This window comes from Sceloporus occidentalis, unplaced genomic scaffold, assembly GCF_023333645.1.
Source record: "Sceloporus occidentalis isolate IW3139 unplaced genomic scaffold, rSceOcc1.0.p SCAF_3, whole genome shotgun sequence".
Lineage (NCBI taxonomy): Eukaryota > Metazoa > Chordata > Lepidosauria > Squamata > Phrynosomatidae > Sceloporus > Sceloporus occidentalis.
Genome location: NW_028316983.1, coordinates 839700 through 860843, shown reverse-complemented (window position 1 = coordinate 860843; position 21144 = coordinate 839700). Strand labels below are relative to the sequence as shown.

General features: G+C 50.3%; 1 protein-coding gene across 1 annotated transcript; it reads right to left on the bottom strand.

The window, feature by feature from the left end:
* Positions 1-727: 727 nt before the first annotated feature.
* LOC149315379 (uncharacterized) lies at positions 728-19849 on the bottom strand. Its single transcript, XM_089513300.1, has 11 exons — positions 19810-19849; positions 16867-17028; positions 8265-8327; positions 7893-7994; positions 5971-6066; positions 4966-5052; positions 4756-4857; positions 4180-4308; positions 3757-3829; positions 3026-3115; positions 728-1127 (listed from the first exon to the last, which is right to left on the bottom strand). Exons 2-11 carry the CDS (start codon positions 16978-16980, stop codon positions 904-906), a joined length of 1080 nt encoding a protein of 359 aa, XP_089369426.1. The 5' UTR covers positions 16981-17028; positions 19810-19849; the 3' UTR covers positions 728-903.
* Between the last annotated feature and the right edge of the window lie 1295 nt (positions 19850-21144).

Genomic DNA, 21144 nt, shown 5'->3' with positions numbered 1-21144 from the left:
TTTGGGGTTTCGCTTTGTTCCCGTGTTGGAGAGGAACCGGCATCCTCATCCATTTGGCACCGAGCCGGGGCCACAGGCAAGGTTCATCACCCAAAACACCAACATTTTTCTAAACAGAGGCGGATGGCCATCTTGCACAGGCAGTGCTTTGATTGTGAGTTCCTGCATGGCAGAATGGGGTTGGCCCGGATGGGCTTTGGGAGTCTCTTCCAACCCTGAGATTCTGTGACCCACCCGGCCAAGATAGCAGGCCATTTAAACCCTGACTTTGAATGGCAAATGCTCCATCACCAACCTAACACTGTGACAAGAAACTGGTGATCCTTTTGATGGTGCAGAAAAGAGGCAGCATCAATGATCACAACTAGGTTGGAGCAACTACATGGTGGAAGACTTTCAACAAACAAAACAAAGCACACTCTTGTCCAAGGACACAGTTACTACTACAGAACCCACTAAGTCCAGAGATGTGCCAGTGCCACCTTGGAAAATTCCCCCATCCAGATGTTAATCTGGTGGCCCACATCTCTTTAGTTAGCCAAGAGACATCAGGGGCAGAATGGTGGGCCGCGTGTCCAGTCAACATGGCCTGACAACGGCTGGGAAAGAGGAGCAAGGAGCAGCCCCAGTCCATTCCCTGTGATGTTTGGGAGGCCATGCCCCCAGAACTACCCAGCCCCTCATTCCCCCTTCCCCAAAAGATGCAGCCAGGGTGGTTGGGCATGCTCAAAGTGCCTTTATTGCCACAGTGGTCCAGAGTCCCTGCCATGGAGGAAAAAGAGAGTCCCATGGGCATGCAGGATATGTGGGGCCAGAAAGTGCCACACACGGCACTATCACCCCTCGGTGCCAAGTCTGTCTCCATAGCATTCCAAAGTTGAGATCCAGAGGGGTCCTGGCCGGCTAGCGAGAGAACTTGCGCACCGGCCGGTAGTTGGGGGGCAGGGCCAGGTGTTGGGGGCCCCTCTGTGGCTCCTGTCCCTCTTCCCTGCTGTCCTCCTCCTGCTTTTCTTCTGCCAGGTCACTGGCCGAGCCCCACCGCCGCCGGCCCTGGCCACTGGTCTTGGGCAGGAAGAGGGAGGCCAGGTTCCGGTTCTTGCTCCGCTCCCCACGCATTGGTCCCAGTTCTGGAAGGAAAGGGTCAAGCTCACCAAGGGGGCTATGAGATAGAGGCAGGGACCCCCAGCAACACTCAGCCCCCAGCATTTGTGCCAATGGGTCCCTGGAGTGGGCAGACTGCCCCTCACCAGGCAGATGGGCTCTACGATCCTCACCTGGCCTTATCAGCATCTTAGTTAACAGATTTCCAGCAGCAGCCAAAGAGCTATTTTGTGTTTAGGTGCCCTTGCTGGATGGGTTGTGCTTTAGCCTGGCAAATTCAGGGGTACAGAGATGGAGTGCCAACATTCCTATGAAGAAACTGACTGCACTTCCCTCATCAGCCAGCATGGCATAGGGGTTTGAACATTGGACTATCACTCTGGAGACCAGGGTTCGATTCCCAGCTTAGCCATGAAACCCCTGGGACACCTTGGGCAGGTCACACTCTCTCAGCCTCAGAGGATGGCCATTCTTACGACTGTGACAAATACTGTAACAACTCTTCTTTTTTTATTTCTGACTGATGTATTTTGTATTATCTATGTATTTTTATGATGTTTTTACTGCTGTAATCCTGCTTCGATCCGAAGGGAGAAGCTGGAGATATAAATAAAATGTATTATTATTATTATGGCAAACCCCCTCTGAACTAATCTTGCCAAGAAAGCCCCAGGATAGGCTTGCCTTAGGGTCAGACATGTTGAAAGTGACTTGAAGGCACACAACGTACCTGTCTTGATAGCCATTAGGATGGGAGGAGGGTTGGGTTTGTGCCGTTCAGTTTCTGTTATGCAGTTCTGCCCTAAATAATCCTGGGGAATAGGGTTATGTTGTATCAGGGCCTGGCCCTCTTCTCCGGGGGGGTGAGGAGAGGAATCTCAGGGTGAGAGCATTGCCTTGAAAATTCATGCATGTGAACACTTATTCGTTAGAACTGGTATTTTTTAGACTAGTACGTATATTCTGTTCAAGTGTGGTTGATGGTTAACATATTCTGCTCTGTGCCACCACCACTGTCATATCGCCAGGGTCCATCTCCTGCAATATCACCAGTGATCATCCCCATGTCCTAAGAATCTGGCCCTGAAATGTCAGGGCTTGGGGTAGCCCTAACCTGCAGCCCTACTGGGGATCCATTTTCCAGTGGGATCCCCTGGGGATCATTGTTCAGCCATGGAGGATCTGGAATGTTGACTCTGGGATCATCCAGGTGGAATCAATTGCTTCAGAGGGCCCTATTCTACCACCCGCTGGGAGGGGTTGGGAATCTCCGGGGTTGGGATGCTTTATTCTGCAGCAATAATTTACCACCATTTTGGGTACCAACCAAAGTCTTGGGGTGGAGGGGGCTGGAATTGCAGCCAATTCCAGGCCAAACTCTGAAGAAATGTAAGGGTGAGAAAATGAAATGCATATATATAGGATGGAGCACACCTGTCTTAAAGAGACATATGTGTGAAAGGGATCTAGGAGTCCAAGTAGACCATAAGTTGAACATGAGTCAACAGTGCGATCCAGCAGCTAAAAAGGCCAATGCGATTCTAGGTGCATCAATATAAGTATAGTGTCTAGAATCGATCAAGGGAAGCAACAGTGCCACTGTATTCTGTTCTGGTCAGGCCCCACCTGGAATAATCCTGTGTCCAGTTCTGGACATAATTAAAAAAGGATGTGGACAAATGGGGTTGGACTGGATGGTCCTTGGGGTTTTTTCGAACTCTAGGATTCTATGATTGCAGCCCCATGCTGCAAGAGGTGCACAGAAGCCCACCATGGGCCAGGCTCACCCCCTCAATGCTTGGCTCCCTGCTTCTTCTCCCCCCACAAACAAACCCCCCCCTGCAGAGATGCACCTAAGCCAAGGGAAGAGAAGGGATCCCCCCAGCCCCACTGAGAAGGATGATGGAGGAGAGGGGGCTCTTACGGGGCGTGTGGGGGGCATCCTTCGGAGACTCGAGGTGCAAGTAGTGCCTGGCCAGGCGCCCGCTGTAATCCCGGATGTTCTGCTTGGCACCTGTAAGGTGGATTGGGTTGGGGAGGAGAAAGGCAGCATCAGGGATTAAGAAAGCAAAGGGGCCGAGCCACCGACCTCAAAGGGCAGTTAAGGAATGGCAAGACCCCTGTTGGTGACTTATGCAAGTTAACTGCAAATTATGCCCCATATACCTCGTTCTCTGGATGCTGCTGGTTAAGGTATGCGGCTCCTCCGCCTGCAGCCCCCCATGAAAAATACCACCCTGCCAGCAAAGACAGGTCTTCAAAGGTCTTTTAGTGAATAGGGAAGACAGATGTGCAAAGAACCAGGCCTCTTCCTCGACCTCCCAAAGGCCCTCCAGAGGCCAACCCCAACCTGTTATGACTCTGCCAACCTGCTGCTAGACACAATTCAAGGTGCTGGCAATTACAGATATGGATTGGGTCCAGGATACCAGTGGGATTGCCTCCTCTCATACCCTCCAACCTGTCCCCCTCCAATCTGAATGAAAGACTCTTCTAAGTGTCCTGCTTTGTAGGTTTGAGACACAGATTATGGCAATGACAGACATGGCCTTCTTGGTGGCTGCGCCAGTTAGGTGACGGCAAAGACATCACACATTTTGTGGTGTCCTCCTTTGCGGTTATGACAAAGTAGGGAGCCCATGTGTCCTTCCTCACCGTAAGTCCAGATGAACAGCTCCATCAGCTGCCGGTGACCGTGCAAAGCAGCGATATGCAAAGGAGTGTAGCCCTGGAGAGACCGGGGAGAAAGAGATGTGGGGAGGAGAGAAGACACAACCCAGAAATGGCTTTGCATTCAACAGCTGGATTTATAACCCCCCCACTCCCTTTTTCCAAAGCTGGGACTCAAGGCAGCTGACAAGAAAAATAGAAACTCAAATACAAACACCTGAGAAGTTAGGCTTGCAGCAGCATTCCTGTCTACTGAACTGAAAGCCCTTCCAGCAGCTCTGGTATTGCAAAGGAGCCAAACCAGTTCAGCACCCTCCACCTTCAAAACCCTTTCCTTGCAAAAGTGTTTATTCCCCACAGCATCCCCTTGCCCCCAAATCCATGGAGGGGGCAGCCCACTCCCATTACCCAGGCTTCAGTGGGGTCTTCTGCCAAGAGTCCGTTGGCTGGGGTCTCTTCCAGCTGCCCCCCAGAAGTGAAAAACCCACAGATTGGGGTGGATAGTCCCCCATATGGCTCCAGCCAGATACTCACACCCTGTTATGGGGAAAATGGGGAAGAAGGAAGGAAGAAAGAAAGAGAGAGAGATGGTGAGGAAAGAGAGATGGAGGAGACAAGAATTTTTGCTCCTGGGAGCATCATTCTCGTAGGTTGCATCTGCACTGCAGAAATAATGCAGCTTGACACCGCTTTAACTACCCTGCCTGCATGCTATGGAATCCTGGGATTTGTAATTTGTTGTGGCACCACAGCACTCTGTCATAGAAGGTGCAATAGCTCACAAAACTACAAATCCCAGAATGCCACAGCATGGAGCCAGTGCAGCTATAGCAGTGTCAAACTGCATTATTTCTGCAACTGATGCATGGCATGGAGACCTCCTTGTACAACCTCTCTCCCCAGGAGAATGAACTGCCCCCTCAGTTGGGACTGGACAACTGGACACTGAGAGAGCAAGGGTTAGGAAGGGAAGGGACTACTCACATGCTTCCGGTGGGCAGATGGGTCAGCGGCATCCCAAGAGCGACAGGAAAGAATTTGTGGGGGAAAGAGCCAATGATTAGAAGTGCTGTAAATGCCACCCGCCTACCCACCCATGCTCTCCCCCTGGGATTAAACCTTACACCCCAAATCAAACCTAACACTCCCCACACCACCATGACCCAGTCTGGTAGGCAAATTGGTGGCACTCACTGCTCGCAGGTTGACATCGGCTCCAGCGTCCAGAAGCAGAGTGACCAAGTCCTCTTGGCCATGCTTGGCTGCCCAATGCAGGGCTGTCTGTGGAAGGGAATGGGGAGAGAGCACAGCTGTGGTCACTCTGGGCTGCCCCTCCGGTCACTCCTGGGCCGTGAGGGGCATGGGGCACATTCTCTGCCCACTGTCCTCCTCCAGCTTCCAACACTTCTCCCCATTTCCAAGAGTCAGGAGGAGCCGCTATGGAGCCGCCAGGGTCCCTGGTCCCAACTCTGAGGTTCACGCAGGTGGCACAGAGGCAGTGCTTAATGGCCATGTGTGCACAGGGACCCCAATGCTAGCTTTTGGGCACAGAGCAAAGACAGACACTTGCAATGTAATCACTGAAACACACAGACTGAAAGCCTTTTTGCATTAAAAACAAACCCGGCAGGCAAATGGAGAAAAGCAAGTTTATATTTCTGTCCCCATATTTCTTCTCTTCCAGTTGTAAAAGCGTGGGAGAAAGTGGTAAAAATGTCCCTTTTGCCAAACGGATTTTTCCAGTTTTGCAAAATGGACACTTCTCCAACCTTCTCCCAGACCTTTGCAACTGGAAGGGAATGAAAGTTCTTGAATGTCATGCAAAGACAGAAAGATAAACCCGCTTCTCTCTGTTTCCCTGCCGGGTTTGTTTTTAATGCGATAAGGCTCTCAGACTGAAAGGGCACTGAGCAATGCTAGGAGGCCAATCTGCGTCAACGCATTTGCGAGTGTGTTGTTTATTCCCTATTGTTGTCGTCACTGTTTTAAAAAACACTTTTGCTCCAATCTAAATTCCAGGATTGTCTGTCAACAGAGACTGTCCCACTCACAAATGCTCTGAATGAGAAAATGGACACCATCCAGGAACAGTTTGCTTTGAGGGTCAGCCCAGGACAGGGGTGGTCAGTTGGCCAAAGGGCCAGGGGCTGTGCTATTGAGTTGGGGGGCTGGAAAGGGAAGCAGGGGCCGGGTACTTACAAACTGCTCCACGCCAGGCAGACGCAACAGCCGACGCCATGCGGACAAAGAGAGAAACGGGTTACGATTAGACTTACTCCCAAGGAGAAAAGAAAGAAGTCAGATAATGGTAAAAGTAATACACTTGCCCCTCCATATTCACTAGGGTTAAGGGCACAAGACCCCCGTGATTATGGAAAAACCGCAAATAACAAAAACACTATGTTTTGACCTGAGAGGACACCTCTCTAGGAATCGCTAGGTCCTCCAGGGCAACTCTATGGTCAATGTCTGACAGACACTGACCATAGAGTTGTGCTGGAGGAGCTACAAAGGCCTCGCAGAGTGGTCTCTCTAGGAATCTCTAGGTCTTTCAGTGCAGCTTTTAGTTAAAGTTGACCACAGAGTTGCCTTGGAGGACCTAGAGATTCCTAGAGGTGTCCACTCAGGTCAAAACGTGGTGTTTTTGTTACTGGCAGTTTTTCCATATTCACAGGGGTCTTGTGCCCCTAACCCTAGCAAATATGGAGGGGCAAGTGTATAACTTTTACCATGACCTGACTTCTTTCCTTTTTCCTCTCTATACCTGGTTGGGTACAATAGCCTTTTTTGTTGTAGACTTACTCCCCAAACGGGTCTTGCACTTGCTGCAACCAAAGTCCAATTATTCCGGTTTCCAGGGATGGACCCCGACATTGAAGGACACTGTGGGGAGGAAATGGGAGCCAAGGGGCAGCACAACCTCTGTCCCCCAATGAAACCGACTTAAGCAGTTCATAAAGCGGTTCAGGATCTGGAACCATCAACATCATTTCAACTGACTTCTTAAACTGTTCAATGGGACTATTCAGACTAAGGCTGAAACGGTTTAAAAGCCATGCGGGGCTGCATTTTGGACAAAGCGAATGTGCCCCAAAGGCTTCGTTTGGAAAAACGGTATGTTGACTTGGCATCAATCAGACACCCCCCTCCAAAAGTAAAAAAGCTGCCGGTGCGGACGAGGGAGGGATGTACGGCTGAACTTACCCCCTGGGAGCATGGAGACAAATCCCAAAGCAGGAAGGCAGAGAGGGAGAGAGGGAGAAAGAGAGGTGTTAGGGACCTGGAATGACTTCTGAACATGTGCAGAGTGGCTGTAGCAGCTAAGTGCAGGATTGGGCTAATCTTGCCATAGTATTGTGCTGGGGAATTCTATTTTGGATCACACATTTGATCCAACTGTGATGTATGATATTGTGCATGTACAGTCCGCCCTCCTTATCCACGGATTATTATTTTTTAATCCACGGATTCAAGCACCCACGACTTAAAAATATTCAATATATATATATATATATATATACATTCCAAATAGCACACCTTGATTTTGCCATTTTATATAAGGGACACCACTTTGCTATGCCATTGCCTTTAATGCATGGATTTTCTTATCCATGAGGGGTCCTGGAAGCAAACCCCAGCGTATACCAAGGGCCCACTGTATGGGTTCAGCTGGGAATTGTGACTTGGAAGTGTGCTGTATATAGACATGTTTTGGAATGACAGGAATGTAAGGTTTGGCTCAGGTGTGTTAACTGAGATGTATATGACTGCTGGGTTTTGTTCTGTTTCCGGCTGGGTCTGGCTGGGCTGAGAAAAGCAGGTCCAAAATAAAATGAATACCAAGCAGCAGTTTGGGTAAAACTTACCGAGGTGAAGTCCTGGGAGAATCCGCAGCCGCAGGACGGTAGCCCCGAAAGAGGAGAGAAAAGGGGGACCCGTTCAGTAGCAGGGCCGAGGGAGCAATGGTCAATGGGTCCAGTCCCCTAAGACCCCTTCCCTGGCCTCCTCCCACTCCGCTGGCAGGAGAAGAGGAGACCCTTTGGAGGTGGCCACCTTCCCATTGGCGAGACCCCTCTCCAAAGACCCCAAGGAGGAAGCCCCCAAATCTACTGCCCTCTCACCTTCTTTGTAGCCAGGTTCGGATCCTGCTGGAGCAGTTGCCTGAGAGTAGCCACATGGCCACTGGCTGCTCCTTGGAACCACTCTTTTTCCAGCGGTTCCAGCTGTAAAGAGACAGGCTTTAGGGCCCCAGGAGGACTCGAGGGACCCCACTGGGGCCAAGGAAGACCCCAGGAAGACCCTCTGCTTCCCCTCACCCCAATTTCCACCCCTACAGCTCCATTCATCTCTCTGCATCACCCAGCAAAGCCTCAAACCACCCAGAAGGACACACTGTGGAGACCCCCTGGCCACCCTCAGGGGCATGGCTTCTGCTCTGTGTGTCCCCCACTCACTCCCTGAGACCCCTGACCCCTTGCAGGGCCCACACTCACCGCCACCGGACTAGGGCCCAAGCTTCCACCTCCGTCTTCTGGGGCATCTCGGTCCGACTCGGGCTGCGAAAAGAGAAATGGGATGGAAAGGGGGCAAGAGGGCACGCTTGCCCCAATGTAGCCCCCCAAAACATGAGCCCCTTACTTTCCCAGGGAGGATGGGCCCAACAGTTAGACACCCCGGATCAGGGCTTCTTGCCCCCTTCGCCTAAACAGCGAGGGAGGAATCCCTTCCCCTGATCTGTGACAATCCTATTAACATGAGAAAAAAGCCAAGGGATGATCCAGAACATCTGGGCAGCTGCCAGCCAACAAAGCGGCGTCCAGTGCCACCCCTCCCTTCCCTCCATCAACTCTCCATCCCCTGCAAATATGGAAGGGATTCCCATTCCAGATGGGGAGGCCGGACGGGTTGGCAGCCAGACATCTGCCCAGGGTCACCTTGGCTCTTCCTGGCAGTGCCAGCGGCGGCAGGGGAGAAAATCCCTTTTTTGCAGAAGTAGGACTGCGTTGGAGGGACCCTGGGGGCAGATGGTGGTCTCTCGCACAAGGCCCCTTCCCCAGCACCCTGAAAACCAGAGTCTCCGTCTAAAGAAGCAGATTTGGAAGGGACCCCAAAGTCATCCAGACTAAGCCCCTGCCATGTAGGACCCCACTGATAAATCCATGCTTTAATTTTTCTAAAACTATGTTTTCAATGTGCTTTAAATTGTTTTGAGGATATGGTTTTTGAATATTCTGGCTCTGTCTGGGGCGCTTTGATTGTGAGTTCCTGCAGGGCAGAATGGGGTTGGACTGGATGGTCCCTTGGGTCTCTTCCAGTCCCATGATTTTATCATTCTATGAGGTTGAGTTTCCCTTATCCAGAACTGAGAAATCCCAAATGTTCCAAAATCCCAAACTGTCTAGATGGGTGGCTGAGATAGTGCCGTCTTTGCTTCCTGATGCTTTCATGTACACAAGCTTTGTCTCATGTGCAAAAGTATTACAAATATTCTGTATAAGGTTACCTTCAGGCTATGTGTGTAATGCGTATTATATGAAACATGAATGGATTTCATATTTAGACCTGGGTCCCATCTCCAAGACTTTACATTAGGAATGTACAAATATTCCAAAAATCTTTAAAAACTCCAAGACACTTCTGGTCCCACACATTTTGGGAAAGGGAACTCAAACTGACATTGTTTCGCTGTTTTCTAACGTTTGTGGAATAAGCATTTAGCTGAACTTTGTTTAAAATCTGTAATTCCCAAACTTTGGTCCTCCAGATGTCTTGGACTTCAAGTCCCAGAATTCCTGACTACTGGCCAAACTGGCTGGGCTTCTGGGAGCTGAAGACCAAAACACCTGGAGGACCAAAGTTTGGGAACCATTGCTTTAAACTGCTGTAAGCTGCCTTGGATCCCATCAGGAGAAAGGAGGGGTGACAGTCCTTCTCTCTGTCTGCTTTGGAGTTCTTCAGGTTTTGCAATATTTGCAAATACATAATGTAATATTTTGGAGATGGGACCCAGGTCTAACTATGAAACTCATTCATGTTTCGTACATGCCTTATACACATAGCCTGAAGGTATCTACTATCTATCTATCTATCTATCTATCTATCTATCTATCTATCTATCTATCTATCTATCCATCCATCCATCCCAGCCATGGCTAGCCATCTAACTTCTGTTTAAAAACCTTGAAGGAAGAAGAGCTCACTCCCCTCCGAGGCATTCTTCTTCTCCGCTGCTGAACAGCCTTCTTACCAGGAAATTCGTTGCAAACGTTAGGAAGTGCAGGGAAGTTTCGGAGGAAGTCGGAGGCTGAAATGGGGGCTGGCCAACAAATTCCTGGCTAATCTAAGCTCTGGAACTCCCTCCGCAATGAGCTCCGTACTTCCACCTCCCTCCATGCTTTCAAGAAGAACTTGAAGACTTGTTTGTTCCGCCAGGCTTTCCCCCGTGAGCCTTGTGGCCATTCTCTTCCCCGTGGCAATGTTTTTGTGTATTCCATTCTACACAGCCACTTGTTTAGGGTGTTGTTGGTTTTGACTGTTCTTAATTGTTAACTTTGTATTATTGTCATGCTGATGTTTTAATTGTCTTACTCTTTGATGTACACCGCTGTGATCGCTGGAATAGCGGTATAGAAATAAAATTGTTGTGAGCTTCTCTGGGCCAAGGACCAGGCAGACCCATGCGTTTGCACCAAAGCGGACGGGTCTTGCCTGACTAATGGCCACAAGACCGGACACTTTTAAGACCATTTAAGACAGAAAACCTTTTTGCAGCTGTTTTGGGATAGATAGCACCCAGCCGTTCTGCCCTTTTATTTCTAATTGAGGGGATCGCGGGTATTGCTCCAAAACTCTGCGGAAACAAAACTTCCTTGTGCAAAGAGGGCAGAAGGCCTGGGGAGATGAACGCATCCCACTTTAAGTTCCCTACAGAACAACCGAGAACAAATCTGGTAGAATTCAAAGAGGGAGCCAGCCGTGTTACGTCTGTAGGATCAGAAACACAGAGAGACCTTGCAGCACCTTTGAGAAATGAAAGAAAGAAGTTGGCAGCAGGAGCTTTCCTGGACTTAAGTCTACTTCATCAGATGCATTTAGATGCAATAATAATAATAATAATAATAATAATAATAATAATAATAATATGTAGAGAGATCTTGTAGCACCTTTGAGACTCACTGAAAGAAAGAAGTTGGCAGCATGAGCTTTCCTAGACTTCAGCCCAAATTTGGTCCAAATGCATCTGAGGAAGTAGGCTTAAATCTAGGAAAGCTCTTGCTGCCAACTTCTTTCTCTCAGTTAATCTCTCATTATTATTATTATTATTATTATTCTGCATGTAAATGTATCTGAAGTCTATGAAAGCTCCTGCTGCCAATTTCTTTCTTCCAGTGAGTCTCAAAGGTGCTACAAGATCTAAGAACAAATCTGCTTTGCATTCTTGCTTTTAGATGCATTTTTTAAAAGCAGCATTTCTGCAGACAAGAGACAAGCCCACTCTTGGTGCCTCGTTTTGCAAGGAGCTAATGACCAGCCACCCCTCTCTTATCTTCAAGGGAAGGTCCTGGCCATTTTTGATAAGCCGTCCAAGGCCAGCCGCTTTCCCCCCTCTTTCCTCTGCAGCTTCTGGCGTTTGCAAAACGGCATTGTTTTGAGGCTAACAACAGTGTCTATGAAAAGGGGCAACACTGCAAAGCCTTTTAAAATGGGAAACAGCCAAGAGGAGTATCCCAAAAGATGGAGCAATCCACTTATGAGACAGTACTCTTTGCCAGTGTATTACGGCAAGCATTAAACTCTCTCTGAAGTCTGTTCACTGACCTCTCTTTATTAAAGAATGTCAGAGAGCAAAGTGCCAAGGCAGCGTTGCTCTTGAACATTAAGGAAACGAAAATGACAATAATAAGTTACAGAAATCCAATCTGGATGATGATGACGAGGAGGAAATTGAAGTAGTTTGGATCAGTCGTTGATCCGAATGGGGATTGCACTCAAGGATCCAGAATGGGTTGGAATGGACAGAGCAGCCACCAAAGAACTGGACAAGATCCCAAAGGGCAAAAATATACAACCGGACACTGAAGTAAGAACTGTCCAAGCCATCTTATTCCACATTGCTATGTACAGATGCGAGAGATGGACAGTGAAGAGAGCAGATAAAAGGGAAATCAATTCATTGGAGATGCGGTGCTAAGTATATTGCGGATGGTCAAGAAGACGAACAAGTGAATAGATCAAGCCCAAAATCTTCCTGGAAGGGAAGACGATCAAACGGAGGCTATCACTGTTTGCCACGTCATGAGAAGGCATGAATAACTGCGAAAGACAATAATGCTAGGAAAGGAAGAAGGCAATAGAAAGAGAGGAAGGCCACAGGCCAAATGGATGGACTCCATCAAGGAGGGGATGGGAATGAATTGCAGGACTTGAGCAGAACAGTTAAGGACAGGGGTCCTGCAGATGCCTCATTCAAGGGACTGCCCTGGGTCAGGATGACTTTAGAGTCAGGCGTTGTGTAGGAGTCCGAGTGTTCGACTACAACTCTGGAGACTAAGGTTCAAATCCCAGCTTGGCCATGTAAACCCATTGGGTGACCTTGGGCAAGCCACACCATCTCAGCCTTAGAGAATGGCAATGGTAAACCTGGAGAGAAGTGACCAGTGGGGTGCCCAGTGGGGCTCTGTCTTGGGCCCAGTTTACTATTCAGCATCTTTATCAATGACCTGGATGACAGAATTGGGGGCATACTTGTGAAATTTGCAGATGGCACCGAATTAGGAGGAACAGCTAATACTCCAGAGGACAGGATCAAAATTCAAAACAACCTGAATAGACCAGAAAGCTGGGCCACAGCTAACAAAATGAAATTCAACACGGAGAAATGTAAGGTACTGCACTTAGGGAGGAAAAATGAAATGCACAGATATAGGATTATGGGGGAGACCTGGCTGAATGAAACTACACTTGTCCCTCCATATTTGCTAGGGTTAGGGGAACAAGACCCCCGTGAATATGGAAAAACCACAAATAACAAAAACACCATGTTTTTACCTGAAGGACACCTCTCTAGGACTCTCTAGGTCCTCCAGTACAACTCTGTGGTCAATGTCCAACATACACTGAACATAGAATGGCACTGGAGTAGCTACAAATAGTCTTTCTGTGCAACTTTTGGTTAAAGTTGACCACAGAGTTGCACTGGAGGACCTAGAAAGTCCTAGAGAGAACATGTTAATGAAATCCGTGAATAATCAAATCTGCAAATATCAAAGCCGCAAATATGGAGGGATGACTGTACATGTGAAAGGGATCTGGGAGTCCAAGTGGACCACAAGTTGAACATGAGTCAACAGTGCGATGTGGCAGCTAACAAGGCCAATGCGATTTTAGGCTGCATCAATAAAAGTATAGTGCCTAGATCAAGGGAAGTAATAGTGCCACTGCATTCTGCTTTGGTCAGGCCCCACCTGGGATAATATTGTGTCCAGTTCTGGGCACCACAATTGAAAAGGATGTTGAGAAACTGGAGCCCTGTGTCCAAAGGAGGGAGACTAAAATGGTGAAAGGTCTGGAAACCATGAAGCCCTATGAGGAGAGACTTACAGAGCTGGGGATGTTTAGCCTGGAGAAGAGAAGGTTAAGAGCTGATATGAGAGCCCTGTTTAAACACTTGAAGGGGTGTCATATTGAGGAGGGAGCAAGCTTGTTTTCTGCTGCTCCAGAGAACAGGACCAGGAACAATGGATGCAAGCTACAGGAAAAAAGATTCCATCTCAACATCAGGAGGAATTTCCTGAGAGTCAGGGCTGTTCGACAGTGGAACACACTCCTTCCTTGGAGTGTAGTCGAGGTTCCTTCCTCGGAGGACTTTAAGCAGAGGCTGGATGGCCATTCTTTGATTGAGAGTTCCTGCATGGCAGAAAGAGGTTGGAGGGTTGCCATAATTGTCCACTTTTACCAGGGACAAAATGTGGAACAAATTCAAGACCAAACTGTAGGACAACTGCAGGACAAAACTCAGCCCAAAATGTAGGACATGGAAGAAAAATGGTGGACCTTAAATGTCCTACATTTTGAGCTGAGTTTTGTCCTGCAGTTGCCCTACAGTTTGGTCTTGAATTTGTCCTACATTTTGTCCCTGGTAAAAGTGGACAATTATGGCAGCCCTAGGTTGGACTGGATCAGGGCCCTTGGGGTCTCTTCCAACTCTAGGATTCTATGACCTTCTCTGAACAAATCTTGCCAAGAAAATCCCATGATAGGTTTGCCTTGGGGTCAGCATAAGTTGGGAACGACTTGGAGGCACCCATGAACAGCAACAACAAATGGGTCAGCTTTGCAGTGCTCCTCCAGCCAGAGAAGGGGCCCCAAGGCTCTCTGCTTGAGAGTGACCGCTTTCAGCCCTCCTTGCTGAGCTGTTTTCTCCCCAAAGCCCCGGGGTCCTTCTCTCCCACTTTCCCGGTTCCTCTTGCGTCCGGTCCACTGCTGTGGCCTCTGCCCAGTTCTCCTTCTTCTCTCTGTCCAGCCCAGCAGATCTTTCAGGTTGTCGTTTTTCCGGTCCAAAAGGAATCCTGGCACATTCCATGCAGCAGACAAGTATTTGTTCTGGGGGCCTTTTCGGGCATTATATTCTGTGTTTGGCTTTGCATTTTTCAAGCTAAGGAGCAGAGAATTAAGATTTGGCAGCTTTTTAAAAGGAAGCCCCCAGAACTCTCCAGTAGCTTTGCACAAAGAGCCTTTTAAAAATGATGCTTGCTGTGATCTTTATGAATGAGAATAGAGAGTCCTGCCTTTTCTTTTCATTTTGGTCCATTTTAAAGGAAGGAAGAGGGAAGGAAACCCAGATGTTGCTGCTTTGTCTGCATCCTGTTTACGCCGGATGTGTCCGCAGGCGTTCCAGTCGCCTGTTGATTTATGGCGAGCGCCATGAATTTCGTGGGTTTTTCTTGAGCTAGAAATCCTCAGGGACAGTTTTGCCAGTTCCTTCCTCTGGAACAGAGCCTCCAGCACCTGGGATTCCTTTGTGGTCTCCCATCCAAGTGAGAGAAGTGATCCCGCTTAGCTTTCAAAAGCAGATAGGGTTTCGGCTGCTTTAAAGTGGACGCTGGGCGTTGTTTAAATGTGCTGCATCTTTCTGGTGCTGCAAAACTGGTGGCCAAGCTCCTTGTGTCCATCTTCACACTGAACTGACCGGCAGCCCATGATGCCGGATCAAACTCCATAGTTTTTAAGGCACCACAAAAAAAGCCTCTCTTTTTCCATTTAACTAAATGATTGGGTTGCTGTGGCCTTTGGCGATGGGGGACCCCTTTTCGGGGGGCTGGACTGGACCATCTTCATGGGGCTCTTTAAAAGGCTTCTGACTTCTAAATCAGTGGTCCCCAAACTGGGCTCTTTAAGGCGATTTTGGACTTCAGCTCCCAGAATCCCAGACTACTGGCCAACATGGCTGAGGCTTCTGGGAAAGTCCAAAATCTCTTAAAGGGCACATTTTGTGTATCACTGTTTTAAATGAACCTTGGGAACGGATGGTTTCTGGGGGAGTTGAGCTGTTTTGGCTGCATTGGCTGTTGTTCAATGCATCACCTACCAAAGGAGCCTGTGGCTTTGCCAAGAAGGGAGGCAACCTGGGTCCCCAGAGGAGCGTTTCTCTTGCTAATGAGACTTAAATTTGTATTAGTACCCAAATAGCCAGGAGGAGGAAGGTCCGGCTTTTATGATTGTTCCTCCAACAACAACAACAGCAAAATCTTGACAAAATGCAGGCTTGGGGCTAACACTGTCATTTGCTTCTTCTTCTTCTTCTCCTGTATGATTTTTAACTTCTTTGCGGATGAAGAAGCCAGTGGAGCTTTGAGAGCTTGCAACATGGATTTTGTACATTTCGGTTGTTGGGAGAATAAAGGTCTCGCCGTTTGCCGGATTTTGGATGATGCTGCACCTCCAATTTTGCAAACGGCATCTTCCCATCCAAGCAGCTAAGTGCAAAATCCGTGGTGTGGCCCACAATTAGTCCCTTACATCAGTGGTTCTCAACCTTCCTAACGCTGAGACCCTTTAATACAGTTCCTCATGTTGTGGTGACCCCCAACCATAAAATTATTTTCATCTCAGTTCCTAAGACCATTAGAAATACGTGTTTTCCAATGGTCTTAGGCAACCCCTGTGAAAGAGTCGTTTGACCCCAAAGAGGTTGCGACTCAGAGGTTGAGAACCGCTGCCTTACATTCACTGCTTGAGGACTGGCTCCCTCCGCAAAGGCACCAGCCTCACCCCCTCCGGACCCCCAAAAGCCAAAGCGGGGGAAGGTATATGTTGGGGGGGGGGGTAAAGGAAGGGGTCTATAGCCTGAGACAAGGGCCCTGATCCTGATCAGCAACTTATCAAATTTGCAGATGACACCAAATTAGGAGGAGTAGCTAATACTCCAGAGGACAGGATCAAAGTTCAAAACGACCTGAATAGACTAGAAAGCTGGGCCAAAGCTAACAAAATGAAATTCAACACGGAGAACTGTAAATGAATGTTTTCCACTTAGGGCAGAAAAATGAAATGCACAGACATAGGATTATGGGGGACACCTGACTTCAGGAGACATATACATGTGAAAGGGATTGAGGAGTCCAAGTAGACCTCAAGTCTACTTCCTGGGAGTAAAGGCTGTCCGACAGAGGAACCCACTCCTTCCTCGGAGGGTAGTGGAGTCTCCCTCCTTGGAGGTCTTTAAGCAGAGGCTGGATGGCCAGCTCTCAATGGGGATGCTTTGATTTGGATTTCCTGCATGGCAGAATGGGGTCGGACTGGATCAGGGTCCTTGCGGTCTCTTCCAACTCTATGATTCTATGATTCTAAGTTGAACATGAGTCAAGAGCGCAATGCAGCAGCTAACAAAGTCAATGTGATTCTAGGCTGCATCAATAGAAGTACAGTGTCTAGAATGGAAGTCACTCTGTTCTGCTTTGGTCAGGCCTCACCTGGAATAACCCTGTGTCCAGTTCTGGGCAAAACAATGCAAAAAGGATTCTCTTCCAACTCTATGATTCCAACCCCCCCACCCCCCCGCGGAGGAGGAGGAGGAGGAGGAGGAGGAGGACCTACCGCTGTCCTGCCATTGCAGGCTGTGACCAGGATCTGTGGAGCAGTGGTCAAGGCTGTGTCCAGCACAGGGGTCTCCAGAGTGCCCCCCCTATTGGCCAGACAGCCAGAGGCCATGGCTGGGGCCCCAATCCGCTGCCCCTTGGGGGGGGGTCTCCTCTCCTCCTGAAAAAGAGAAGAACAAGCTTAGCAGAATTGCTCCCCCAAACACAGACTCACACCTACCCACCCACCCCCATTTTTTTTGGGGGGGGGAAGTGAGGTACACATAATAATAATAATAGTTGTTGTTGTTGTTGTTGTTCTGCACTGACTCAGCAGTCCTTCCTTGCAGGGATTTGCCTTCTGTCCTTCAGATATATTTGGGGGGTGAGATGGGGGGGGGGGGCTTAAAGGAATTCCAGATGTTTCAAAACCCTGACAGATGTTAACCTCAGCTATTCAGGGGCTAAAGGAAGGATGGCCCTAGTTTTTTGTGGCTGTTTCGGGCTCTGTGTCCATGTTCTAGAAGAGTTTCTTCCTGACGTTTCGCAAGCAGCCTCAGTGGCATCTGGCATCTTCAGAGAATGCTGCCTGGAAAGGACTTGGGTATCAATACACTGCGTGACTCTTGGCTGAGAGAAAGTGATTTGTATGGTGATCTGTGTCTTGTTCAGTTGCTAATGGCAGGCCTCAGGCTGGGAGGATGAGGGTCTGCTTGGTTGGTGCTCAGTGTCTGCTGGGAAACCCCTGGCCCTGGAATAAATGCCAATGAGAAATCTGCCAGGGCCAGGGGTTTCCCAGCAGACAATGAGCACGGATCAAGCAGACGTCAATCCTCTTGTGCAGACCCTCCCAGCCTGAGGCCTGCCATTAGCAACAGAACCAGACCCATGCAAATCCCTCCTGCCTTTCCAGGTCACACAATATATATATACCCAAGCCCTTTCCAGGCAGCATTCTCTGAAGATGCCACAGAGGCTGCTTGCGAAACGTCAGGAGGAAACTCTGCTAGAACATGGACACAGAGACCGAAAAACCCACCCAAACTATGGATGCCGGCCATGAAAGCCTTCGACTTCACGAAGGAGGGCCCCCTTTGCTTTCTTGGCTGGACAGAGGGAGTCGGACGCTGGAGGGCCACTGGTCAGCATGACAAGGTTGGAAGGAAGGTGTCCCTGAAGGTCAACTAGTTGGACCCCCTGCGGCCCATGCAGGAGGGCCCCTGGTGGCTTTAAGACCCCCTCCCTCCTCCTTCTTGGCCTGGCATCCCAACCCCCATCTCCCCCCAAGTGGCCCAATGCCTCCTTTGAGAAGCCCCCCACCAGCCCTGCTCCCTCCAAAGGTAGGCTGCCCCTGAGACTGGAAGCTCTATTGGGCTGCTTTGCCGAACTTGGGCCTTCTAGGGGTTTTGGACTTCAACTCCCAGAATCCCAAACCATTGGCTCCTGGGAGCTGAAGTCCAAAATGCCTGGAGGAACAGACCCAAAACTTGGCTTTCTTCTTGTAGCCGTGAGTTCCATAGGCTCCAAGGCAAGACCCACATCCACCTGGAAAAATCCCACTGCAAGAGGCATTAGTGTATATATTTCAAGGATGTAGATCCCTCCTGGAATCCCGTTGGGGAGAAAGGCAGGATGGAAATCCTTACAATGCATAAAAGGATGGAATAAACGAAACAAGCCCCTTCCTTTCCAGCCCCAGGGACCCTCTGGCCAGCCCTTGCCTTGTCCATTGGGAGGCTCCTCCAGCCAGGAGAGGGAGGCCACCGGTCCCAGTCGGGACGGGGGTCACCTGCCCTGGAAACCCATAGGGTCACCGTCCCCCCAGTGACCGTTCTCCTCCTCTTCCCATCCCACATCCAGATGCCATCCTTCCTTGTGGGGTTGTATACGACTGTTACCCATAAATCGTCATTCCCATACACAGGGGGCCCTTGGCATCCGCTGGGCTTTGGTTCTGGCGCTCCCAGGGATATCAACATCCCTGGATGCTCAAGTCCCTTTCAATCTAATGGCAGAGCAAAGCAGTGTCCCTTATCTAAATGGCAGAATCAAGGTTTGCTATTTGGGATTTGCACCTTTTGGGACTATTTTCAAGCCGTGGATGTTTGAACCCGTGGATAAAAAACCAAAACCCATGGAGAAGGTGGGCCGAGCGCATGGGCAAATGTGCCAAATGTTCACGTCAATCTCATGAAACTCTGTGAGGACACATTTGTTCTCTTTGCATGAGACTGTAATGTCAAGGTGGCACCCTGGCAGTTGTGTGTGTGTGTGTTCTATCTTCTAGGTCTAGATCTATCTAGATCTGTATCATTGTTTTCTATTCTCTACCTTGATCTAGATCTAGATCTATCCATACATTTTGGCCCCAGGGTCCCTGCTCTCTCTTTCTGCCCAGGCCCCCCCCCCCCCAATTGGGAGGGGCGGGGAAGGCCGGCTTCTTAGCCAAGAGCGCCCCCTGCCGGAGGGACGCAGCAGCAAGGCGTCCCGAAGGCTCTCCCTTTCGCTCTAAGAGAGATTGCCACCAGTCCCAAGTCGCTTCTCCTTCGCAAGCATTGGCTGCAGCCACACGGGAGGAATAACCCGGTTTGGCACCGCTTTAACTCTTGGTCTGGCTCTTTGCCATGGGATCCTGGGCCCCACGACGTACTCCAACTCCCCGAATTCCATAGCCTTAAGCCAGAGAAGAGTTCAAGCGGTGCCAAACCGGGTCATTCCTCCATTTATGGCAAAGCCCAGGGCCAGCCAACCTTTGGAGGAGAGAGGCGGAGAGACACTCTGGGCATCTCCAGCAGGGAAGCAGACAAGAGGCTGTCTAGCAGCCATGGCCCCCGAGGAGCCCCAGGGCCCCGGCTCTCTCTCTCCGACCCTTCTGCTTCCCCAGAGGAAGGGAGCAGCTCCGGGAAAAGGAGGAGGCCCCCCTGGCCCCCAAGGAAGGGAGAAGGGAGGAGAAGGGCCTGACCCGCTCGGCCCCAGGAAGAAGGGCTGCTGCTGCTGCTGCTGCTGCTGCTCCTGGGAGGAAAGGCCACTAGACGAGGGCGGCCGGGGCTCCTCCTCCTCCTCCTCCTCCGGGAAAGAAAGGGCTTTCAACGGGGCCCTCCTTTGGCCCTTCCTCCGGACTCTGATGATGATGATGATGATGATGATGATGGACCAGGAAGCGTTTTGTCTCTGCTTGGCCCCAGAAAGGGACCCCCGGTTGGTGGGTTTGGGAGGCTCTTGTACCCCAAGGGCCCTGGCTGGTTAAAGGGGGGGGGCAGGGGATGGAGCCCCATGAAGGAAGACCCCCCCCCCGAATCTTGAGTCTGCAGTGGATGATGGGCTCTTGGAGGCCATGAGCTAAAGTCCGCCAGATAGATAGCAAGGAGCAGCCAGCCAGCGACAAGGGCACCAGGGCCTGGCACCAGCTTCGCACTCAGGGCTGCCCCCTTCCTAGAGCCTCTGGGCAGCAGCCGCCATCCATCCAGAGACCACTGCTAGCAGAAGCCCTGGCCTTTGCCTTGGGGCCACATTGGGAAAGGATGGCAAGGCTGGCTCAGAGAAGGGAAAGAGGGAGACCCGTACATTGGCAAGAGCTGAGCTTGCGCTCTCTCATGTCTACCAGACAAAGGTGGCTCAATGGCACACAACAGCTGTGACGCTTGGGGCACGGGGCACCCAGCTTACCTGCACAGCCCAGCCAGGGCCACAAACCTGTGGGTCTGGAGTGAGAAGAAAGGGGCACCACGACCCCTCCTGCGGTGGGGGCTCATGCCAACCCAGGTGTGCCTCTGTTTGTTTGCGTTTGCTGCTGCCTCCTTCCCCCCTACGCACACACCACAAAAAGACCCCCCCCAATGGAGACAATGGGACAAGGGCCTTGCCACTTTCTACTGCTTGACCAGAAATTGCCAAGAAGAGGCAACCAGGGGAGCTGGCCACAGCCTTCCGTGTGAAACGCCAACCGTGTGCCCCCCCAGCGCACATCTGGTGGCCGTGACCTTGTCCCCAAAGGACTCGGTGTCGCCCGAGGGATCGTGGGCTAGGCGTGCTGGGTGATCTGGCTTTATTAGATAATGGCCTGTAATCTACACATGCCTGGCCCCCTCTCTGGGGCTTTCCCTAATGCCCCCTCCTGCTAATGCCCAGGCACACAGCTGGAGGGCCAGACGAGAGCCATGGCCGAGGTGCCCTACATTTCGGGGAGCTCCCCATTCCTGCACCAGCTCACGGTGGACAGGCTCCTGCAGGGCTACTTGGAAGGGCAAATGGACACTGGCATGGCACATTCCTGTAACCCCCACCATCTCTGGTTGTG